This window comes from Acomys minous (genome assembly GCF_964271855.1).
Source record: "Acomys minous genome assembly, chromosome: 14".
NCBI lineage: Eukaryota > Metazoa > Chordata > Mammalia > Rodentia > Muridae > Acomys > Acomys minous.
This window is the reverse complement of record NC_140496.1, coordinates 46,274,893-46,284,843: the sequence shown is the minus strand read 5'-3', so window position 1 is coordinate 46,284,843 and position 9,951 is coordinate 46,274,893. Positions and strand designations below refer to the sequence as shown.

The window sequence follows — 9,951 nt, the reverse complement described above, 5'->3', positions numbered from 1 at the left end:
TCCACCTCCTGGAGGCGCAAAGGAGAGTGGGCGCGGACCCAATCGAGAACCCCGTGAGTACTGCTACCACCGCGGTTTCTCGGTGAGCGGAGATTGAACAGTTCCATGGGAATCTGATGCAGATAAAAAAAAAAAGAAGGCTCCTTTTCCCAATCTCACCCCACCTTTGCTAAATGGTATTAACAACAGCAAAAGTATGCAGCCAGCTTTGAGCTGGGAACCTGGGCTCCTCCAGGCGATGAGGCCTTGTGCAAGGGAGGCGGTCTGCAATATGGAGGGATAAAGTTTGTCCGCCAAGTGGACGTCAGGGTGCGAGTGGACCGCACCCGGTCCGGAGCCTGCGGGGCCGTGAGGGGTCGAGGAAGAGGAGGGCAGGACTCAACCACAAGCCAGCCAGGCGCGCAGGCTGCAGCAGCCGCGGTCGGCGGTGCCCTGACCTGTACTTACATAACGCTTCAACTTCTTCTCCGGGGGGGACTTGCGGAGCCATCCCGAACAGACCACTTCGCCGCCGCTCATGGTGCACGCCGTGAGGGCTCGAAGACCAGGAACCGGTGGGATCGGTGAACACAGTGGACGCGCTCCGGGCACCGCAGGCACACGCAGCCCGGAGGACCTCGCTGATTCCCCCGACGGGGCGGCCCGGCTCCGTGCGCCCTGTGTCTGCGATCGAGCCTCTCTTCCGCAGATCCGCGGACCGAAGCGGAACCCGGTCGGGAGCTGCGGGGAGCAGGGCTCGCCGGCCTTCTTTCAGTGAACCCTCCCGGCCGCCAGGCGCGCCGTCCCGCCGCCTCAGCAGCGGTCGGGCTCGGCTGGGACTATGCCCGGACCGGGAGCCCTGAGCTCGAAGCTCTGCGCTCCGCCCCTTAGGGACAGGACCTCCCGCGGGCGCTCCCCGCCGCGGACCCCACGCTGCACGAGCACACACAATGCCCGCGCGCTGTGTCCGATCCGCTCCGCCCGCTGGCGTTTTCACACGGAGCGGGGCTCGATCTTCTCCTTCCCTCTGCTCCAAAAAGGGTGCCCGGGAAGGCGTGCGGCGTCTAGGTGGCAGCAGGCGCAGGGGCAGGTCCCGATCCGCCTAAGGAGCGCAGGGACCCGCGGCAAGGCTCGGGGCGTCGCCGAGCGTCCGGGAGGTCGCAGGTCCGTGGCGGGAGGGTGGGTCTGCGCTCCAGCCTCCGACGAGGGCGGGGATCGGCGCGGGGACGAGGCGCAGGGCGGCTCTGCTCCGGGGAGGGACCCCTCTGTCCTGTCCCCTGCGCTCCTCCCCCACCCGGGGGCGCGCGGCGGGTTCGGGGAGGCGCGGCCAGGGCTCGGGCCCTCCTTCTCCTAGCCTTTCCGCCTCCCCTTCCCACGACCGGTCGCCTCTAGCTTCTGCCCAGACTTTCTCTGAAACTCCTCCGGAGCGCTTCCAGCCAAAACAACAAGGGCTGAGGAGGCGGGGCCGGCGCTGGGAGGGAGCGCGATGGCAGAGGCACCCTGGGATCTGTAGTCAGCCGGCGCTCTGGGGTCCTCGCCGCCCCGGGCCCGCGCACTGGGGAAGGCGGCGGTCTCCGGGAACGCAGCGCCACCCCGGTGCGAGCGCGGGAGCGGCGGGCAGGCTCGCCGGCTCCGTCTGAGTTTGCCATCTTGAAACTAGCCGGTGTCAGTTAGGAGTTTGTACTAAGCGATCCGGAGTTTCAGAGGGTTTCTCGACTTGACAACCCGAAACGATAACCCAGCCAAGAAGGAGAACTCACTCCCGAGGGTCCCGGCTGCGAGAGACAGAAAGGGCTGAGACCCCCGACCCAGAGCGTGCCAGAACCACCACAGTACACCCGGAGACCGAGGGGGACCTCCTGGATACCTAGGGCCTGACCTAGGCAAGGAGCCCTTCTGCCCAGTAGGGCGATCACTTAGCCTCAACAAAGTGTTTCAGCTGCGTGTATTTGAGTCACGATAAAGTCTCACACTGCCTCCATTCTCGGGCTGTTTCTTCCAGTTAGCTTTGTATTTGCTTAAAACCTGCCCTGGGATATTGGACAGGAAACAGAATCGAACCGGCTACCCTATTTGCCTACTTGTGTGTTTTATAGTTATTATACCTGGGCCGGGTTCAACAGTCTTGTAGTAGAACTCTTATTTATGGGTGTGTTTGGAACAAAGCCTCGGAACAAATTTTAGAAGGCAATATAATCAGATAAAAATGCTAAAGAGCTGGGCGTGGTGGCTCACGCCTATGGTCCCAGCACTCACTCCGGTGGCAGAGGCAGGCAGATCTGTGAGTTTAAGGCCAGCTTGGTCTATAAAGTGAGTTCTAGGACAGCCAGGACCACATAGAGACACCCTGAGTCAAAAAAGAAGAGCATGTAAAAATATGAATAGATAATCACACATTTCTGTTAGTGTCCGAGTTTGGAGCACTCCCGATAGGCAGGTGCCCTGTATCTGGGTCGTTGTAGGTTGGAGAAAGAGAGAAAAAGGACTGAAAGCCTGGCCTGGTAGAACACCTGCAATCTCAGACCTGCGGAGGCAGTGCAGGGGAAAGAAAGAAAGAAAGAGGGAAAGAAAGAAAGAGAGAGAGAGAGAGAAAGAAAGAAAGAAGAGATGGAGGCAGGAGGAGGCAGGAGTGAGGAAAGAAAAGAAAATTAGGTGCTGGGTTAGTCATAAGACAAATGCCTTTGCATGTAAGAAGGTGCAATGGCCTCTATCCTTGCCATAAAGTCCTTTTCAAATAGAAAAGTCTACTCTATCTTGTATTATTTAACTTTTGGAATTTCAAATAGAGCTTTTTTTTTTCCTTCTCTTTTTTTTTTAAAAGATTTATTTATTATTTATACAGTATTCTACCTGCATGTGAGCCAGCACACCAGAAGAGGGCAGCAGACCTCATTATAGATGGTTGTGAGCCATCATTGTGGTTGCTGGGAATTGAACTCAGGACCTTTGGAAGAACAGCCAGTGCATTTAACCTCTGAGCCATCTCTCCAGCCCTAGAGCTTTTTTTTTTCCCAAGTAAGTGTCAGTTATTCCATTGCTATATGCAAAACTCTATAACTGTATATGGCAGCTTACACCTATAACCCCAGCACTTGGGAGACTGAGGCAGGAGGATTGGTGTGAGTTCCAGGTCAGCCTAAGCTAGAGTGTGAGACCCTATTGGGGAAAAAAAAAAGCAAGAAGAATTCAAAGTGTTTCAATGAGCGATGGAGGAATGGATCTGGGGTTAAGAACACTAGCTGCTCTTTCAGAGGACCTGGGTTTGATTCCCAGCACCTACATTGTCCCAGGAGATGAGACACCCTCTTCCCGTCTCCATAGGTCCCAAGCACGCACATGGTACATAGACCTACCTGTAAGCAAAGTACATACACATATAAATTTAAAAAGTAATTTAAAATAGTATTGCCTTAGATTCATGTTTGAGCCCATGAGATATGCCTCCACGTATTGAACATTACATATTACACAGGCAGCAGAAGAAGACTGTGTCACACTGGACATTGCTTGAGCATAGGAAACCTCAAAGCCACACACACACACACACACACACACACACACACACACATACACACACAGTGGCGCACTACCTCTAACAAGGCCGTACCTTCTAATAGTGCCACTCCCTATGGGCCAAGTTACATTTTACCTATGTACCACCTTCACGTCATGTATTGAATCATATTTTATATGTGTGCACCAAAAGACTTGCTAGTGTGGTGGTTTAGGCTTCTAATCCCAGCCTTGAGGAGGCTGAGGTAGTGTGAGAACTTGTCTCAAAAAAAAAAAAAAAGACAAAATAAATGAATAAGTCAATAATTGGCATGCTGGGAAATGCTATCACATATAAACAGGCTGGGCTTTATTCTCACACAAAGATTTACAGAATGTCTGATACCGGAATACAATAGAGGGGACTTGCGCCCCAACCTCATCTAATCTGGAAAGAAAAATTTTACAGTTAATTAACTTCCAAAATGTCTATAACTTAGTTGACAAATGCTGTGGAAGAAAAATATATACATATTTGGGCGTGTAATGGAGAAATGATTTAGCCTTCAAGAGGGGAAGGGAGTAGGTCAAGAATGACTCCTCTAAGCTAAAGAGTTTACACCGAACTCTCAGGACAGGCAGGTGCAGCTTGGCCAGGAGAAGGCAAAGGAAGCTCTAGGTCTACAGGTCCTGAGGCTGCTGGGAGTTCCCTACCCACTGTGACAGGGTTTCTCTGTGTAGCCTTGGCTGTTCTGGACTCCACATTGTAGACCCAGGCTGGCCTCGAACTCACAGAGATCTGCCTGCCTCCGCCTCCCCTGGCTTGCTGGGAGCTTTAAAAAGAATTGAATGTGTGCAGGAACAAAGTGTGTGTGGGCAACATTCACCCGGGGTGAGGTGACAGAAGCATCCAGAGAGCGAACTGCTGATCCTTGGAGGGCTTTAAGTTTGGTTTGACTTGGCTAGCCTCACCATGGATGACCTTGAAGTTTTGATCCTCCTGCCTCCAACCCCTCAGTGCCGGGATTTCTAGTGAGCACCAACAAGCCCAACTTGGGAATCCTTTTGAGTTTAGGCCTTCGTGCTGCTCTGGGCCCCCACTTTAACGTCACTTCTCCCATCTTGTTTTCCCTTTCACCCTCTGCCATCCTTCTTGCTTCTCGGTGGCTTTTCCGGTGTATGGCTCTCCGTGACACTGTAGTCCCCTTTAGCCATTTCCCTCCTGTCTCTAGTCTGTGGTCCACAGTTTTGATCACATGCCCACGCCTCACAAGAGTCTAATTCTAGTAGAACCTTGCTGTATTGTTTTCTGCACCTAAACAACGAAGTCACAGTCAGGTCAGTGACGGCGCTCTAGGATGCTCGTAAGTGGCTTCAGGTCCACCCCCAGCTCTTAGACCTTTCTATATGGGATCTAGAGTTTATAAGGCACAGGGAGTCCTTGGAAAGAAAAAGTGCAGCCCTGGGACGTAGTTGTGAGAGGGTGAGCCTAGCATGGAACCCAGGGTTGGATCCCCAGCGCCATGTAGAGCCAGACACAGGAGCGCACGCCTTGTTATTTGGCACTGGGAGAGGTCGAGTCAGAAAGAGCAGAAGTTCAGAGTTGCAGGGGAGTCAAGCTGTCCCTGAATACACGAGACCCCACCTCAGAGAGAGAGGAGGAGAGAACATCCAAATACAACTAGCATAAGTATGTGATTACATCGGGGAACTAAGTCATCCAGAAATTGCGGCAGCCTTCTCTCTAACATTACAGGTGACATCTAGACCCTCTCTTCTGCATGAACTTGCTGCTTACAGCCTGGCATCCCCCTCAACTAGGACCCTCTAGCCTTTCCTCCTCCTGCAAAAAGCCTCATCAGTTTCATAGCTGTGCCCTGGTGTTACAGTCCATTAACAAATGGTGTCAGGCCAGACAATGTGCGAGCAATAGAACGTCATGTTTTAGAAGCCGGGAAGTCTGAGATCAAGGACCCAGCAGAGTTGGTCTCTGGTGAGGGCTGATTCCTCGTAGAAAGTAGCTTCATGAGAGAGCAAAGGTGGCCAAGGTCCCTCAGGCATTAATTGGTGGCCTCCTGCCTGAAGGCGGAGCCCACGGTCCTGCTGTTTAGCTTTCAGCAGGTGGATTTTAGAGAGACACAGACTTGAAGACCTCAGCAACTTAAAACTCACTTTCCCTCTTGCTTGATTTTTCTGGTTGGCTGCAGTTATCTGCCACGCCCACCCTTTCTCCTCTGCTGCTAAGGATTGACCCCCAAAGTCTTGTGGGGGATAGGCAAGCACTCTATCACTCAACTCCAGTTCCCAACTTTTCTCTTTCTTTTGTTCAAGTGTGTGTGTGTGTGTGTGTGTGTGTGTGAGAGAGAGAGAGAGAGAGAGAGAGAGAGAGAGAGAGAGAGAGAGAGAGAGAGAGAAATGTCCCCATAGTTGAGCATCTGGAATACTTGACCTCCATGTAGCCCCACTGTTTGAGGAGGTTTAGGTCTCTCCTTGCTGCAGGAAGTGTGTCACTGGAGGCAGGCTTGGAGATTAAATTCCTCTGGCCAATTCCGATTTGCTCTCTCTCTCTCTCTCTCTCTCTCTCTCTCTCTCCTTTCTGCTCTCAGCTTCCTGCCGCCCTGCTTGTGTCTTGCTGCCATAACTCTGCCCCACCATCATGAACTCAATGTCACGGAGATTATAAATGAAGACAAACTCTTCCTTCTTTAAGTTGCCTTGGTCATGGGTGTTTTATCCTAGCAACAGAAAAGATAATGTAGACCGGGCTGACCTCAGACTCCCAGAGCTCTGCCTGCCCCTTCCCCTCCCCTAATGCTGGGACTAAAGTATACCCTACACACACATACACACACACACACACACACACACACACACACACACACACACACACCATTTGAAATAAGGGTTATACAAAGTGAGAAAATGATCTTTTTAACAAGGAAACACTTGCTTTTAGAATATTTCAAATAGAATTATTATGACATATGATAAATTTAAACGTATACTGTGGCATTGCCCTATTTTCGATAGGCAATAGTATTTTGTACAGTCAAAAAATGTTTATTGGGCCCTGTTTTTTTTTAAACTCGGTGTTATTAAATGACAGTTTCAGATCAATGCTTTTTATCAAGTCAAAGTAAACACTGTATGCGCAGGTGACAAAGACTCATGCCAAAATTGACAGTGAAGTAGAGTGCAGGGTGACAGCTTTTCAATAAATGATATTGGACCAACTGAACATTCATACAGGAAACTCGTGGTGCATGACCTCATCTTATGATGCAGACAAAAATCAGTGCCAAAATTCAAAATGTAATGGTGATTGTGTAGGTTTGAAAACTAAAGATGAGACCAAGGTCACGGAGCTCAACAGTAGTATTTACTTAGCGTCTATAAGACTCCAGATGATCATGAGTGTCACAAAGAAGTAAAAGAAAGGGCTGGTGAGAGGGCTCAGTGGGTAATGGCGCATGGCACCAAGCCTGGTGATCTGAGTTCCATCCTAGAGATCTGCACAGCACGGGGGGGGGGGGGGGGGGCACCTCCCTCTAGTATTCTCTGACCTTCACATACACACCATGACATTTGTGGGCACACAGACACAAATAGGTGCCACAAAAATTTAGGTCCAAAAAGTGAGGAGAAATGAAAACAACCTAAATAGTGTTTCAAAACTCTTAAACTTTGAGAATGATACAGGAAAAAAAAATGACCCCTGAAATTTTAAAGTGATATGTTAGACATAAGTAAATTGAAAGCATCTCTTGGTCAGAAAACAGCTTTTTAAATTTCTGTTTATTATTTGTTTGTTTATTTTTATTTTCTGAGGCAGAGTTTTCCATTGTACCCCTGGAGAGTCTGGAATTTGTGTAGACAAGGCTGATCTTGAACCTTCAGCAATCCCTCTGCCTCCTCTTCCCCAGTGCTAGGATTGCAGGCGTGCCTGTGTAAGGTACATCTTTAAGAGGGTTCAGAATCAGGGCTGGTGAGAGGACCTAGTGGTTAAGATGCTTACTGCCCAGGCTGACATACAGGGACATGTGCAAGCATACCACACACACAGAGACACAACATAGAGAGAGAGACACATACACACACAGAGACACACAGACACACACACAGACACAACACACACAGACACACAGACATACACACAGAGACACACAGACACACACACAGACACAACACACACAGACACACAGACACAACACACAGACACAGACACACACACACACACACACACACACACACACACAAATACATAATAGAAAGAAAGAGAAGAAAACAAGGAGAGTAAGAAACTAGGCTGGAAAGGTGGGTAAATGTGTAAAAGCAATTGGCACGCAAGGCTGTCAACCAGAGTTCAATATCCGGAACCCAAGCAGAAATCTGGACTCTGGGTCGATCTGTGCTCCCAGCTCTCCTCCAGTGGTATATATACAAATGGGAGACCGAACAGGGGGATTGCCAAGATGCTCTTGGCTTCACTAAGAGAAACAAGAGAGCCCCTGCTCAGTAAAGCAAAAGGAAAGAACTGACAACTGATTCCCCCAAATTGCCATTTAACCTCCACATGCACACTGTGGCCTGGTCTACCAAGTGAGTCCAGGACAGCCAAGGCCACACAGAGAAACCCTGTCTCAAAACACCAAAAGAAAAAAAGAGAAAAAAAAAGAAAGAAAAGAAAGACCAACTACATGAAAAAATATTTTTTATGACAATGGACATGAAGAATGAAGGACAGTCACGCCTGAGGACAAGAACCAGGGAGAACCTAACGGAACCCTCAGCTTATTGCTTCTGGTGCATTCTGAGCCACAACACAGGGAGCTTAGAAGGCCCCGAGGAAAGGAATTTCAGATTCAGGGAAGCTAATGCCCTTTCAAGGCTGCAGGACAGGTTGCCTAACAGGAAATCGCCATGGAAAGGTCCTCTCCAGTGGCCTCTCTTTCAGCTGAATAGCAGTCTATAGACATGGGTGGGGTGGGGTGGGGGGTGAGGAGGACATGACACAGGATGGGGGACACTCACTCTGCTAGGAACAAAACACCAGAAAGGGAGAGAGGACTCAAGATTACCAGAAACCATGTAGGTTGGAAAGGTGAACAGTTCAGAAGTTACAGGGCATTCTAAAGTTCTCTGAGCGAACGTTGTCTCAAGGGTGGTATAAAATTAGCCATGGCTAGGCATGCTGTGGTTTTAGCTTTAAAAATGTAGTGACAGCATCCTTTAGGTTTAAGTTATTTCCGTGAATATGCTTAAACACAAAGGCCCATGTGTTTACAGGAGACAAACACAAAATATCCAACAGAATAAAATGTAGTGTCTAATACTGTGGTGGCTGATACTGTCAACTTGACAGAATATAGAATCATGGAAAAGACAATTTGCTTATATTTCTATGAGAGAGCATTTAAAATAGGTTAATTGTGGTGAGAAGAGTCCCCTTAACTGTGGGTGGGACCATCCCATGGGCATGAGAAGGGGAGCACTCTCTGAGCATCACTTCCTCTCTCCTCTCTGAACAGTCTCTGAGCATCCCTTCCTCTCTCCTTCCTGAGCACTCTCTAAGCATCCCTTCCTCTCTCCTCTCTGAACAGTCTCTGAGCATCCTTCCCTCTCTCCTTTCTGACTATGAGCTGATGTGATCAGGGCCTTCGCTTCTGCCACAGTGCCTTCCACGACACAAAGGACTGTGCCTCCTTGCAATGAGAGCCAACATAAATCCTTCCACCTTTAAGTTGGTTTTTGTCACAGCAACAGGACACGTAGCTAATACAAATATCCATTCAGAAATGACAAGCAGGTAAATGTGACCTAAAATGAGGAGAAAAGGCAACTGGGGCCAACAAAGAAAGCGGAGTGTAGTGGGTTTTGCCTGAAATGTCAGCACTCAGGAAGCTCAGTGCAGGAGGACCATGACTTTGAGGCCAACCTAGACTAAACAGTGAGTCCAAAGCTAGCCTGAGCTATATGGTAAAATACCCATTATATAGAGTAAAATGTAAGGGACACATGTTATAAAAAATTAGTAGACAAAAACCATAAAGAGTTGCTATGGCCTGGGGTTGTGCCTTAGAGGCAAAGCACTTGCCTAGTATTTATACATACTGTGCTGGTACAGCCCTAGGTTCAGTTCTTGGCATTGCAAAATATGGAGAAGATATCTTGTGTATTGTATGGAGGCAACACCTGTCAATTAAGAAAGAAAAAATCTACGGCCTATAGGAAAAGGTAGAGTAGAAGGTGGGACGTCCAGCAGGCAGAAAAGATTCTGGGTTAGTGGCAGGTGTGGGAGATTCATCCAGGATTAAACAGGAAAGCAGACAGACACATGGTACCTGAGCGGAGGTAACCAGCCACATGGCAGAACTTAGGTTAGAATAAATAGGTTATTAAGTTCTGAGCTAGCCTGTGACCAAGCCTAGCTGTATAGCTAAAGCATTTGTAAATATATTTTGAGTCTGAGTTATTATAGCA

At 49.1% G+C, this 9,951-nt stretch overlaps 1 protein-coding gene across 2 annotated transcripts in view; it reads right to left on the bottom strand.

The window, feature by feature from the left end:
• The window catches only part of GAB1 (GRB2 associated binding protein 1), a 115,862-nt gene extending 113,375 nt beyond the window's left edge, over positions 1-2,487 (bottom strand). Inside the window, exon 1 of one of the 2 annotated variants that reach the window (XM_084756784.1) lies at positions 448-2,487. In XM_084756784.1, coding sequence (XP_084612910.1) covers positions 448-519 — 72 coding nt within the window. In that variant the 5' untranslated portion in view covers positions 520-2,487. The remainder of the gene's footprint in view (positions 1-447) is intronic. The other variant, XM_084756787.1, reaches the window with a different exon arrangement.
• Positions 2,488-9,951: the final 7,464 nt, after the last annotated feature.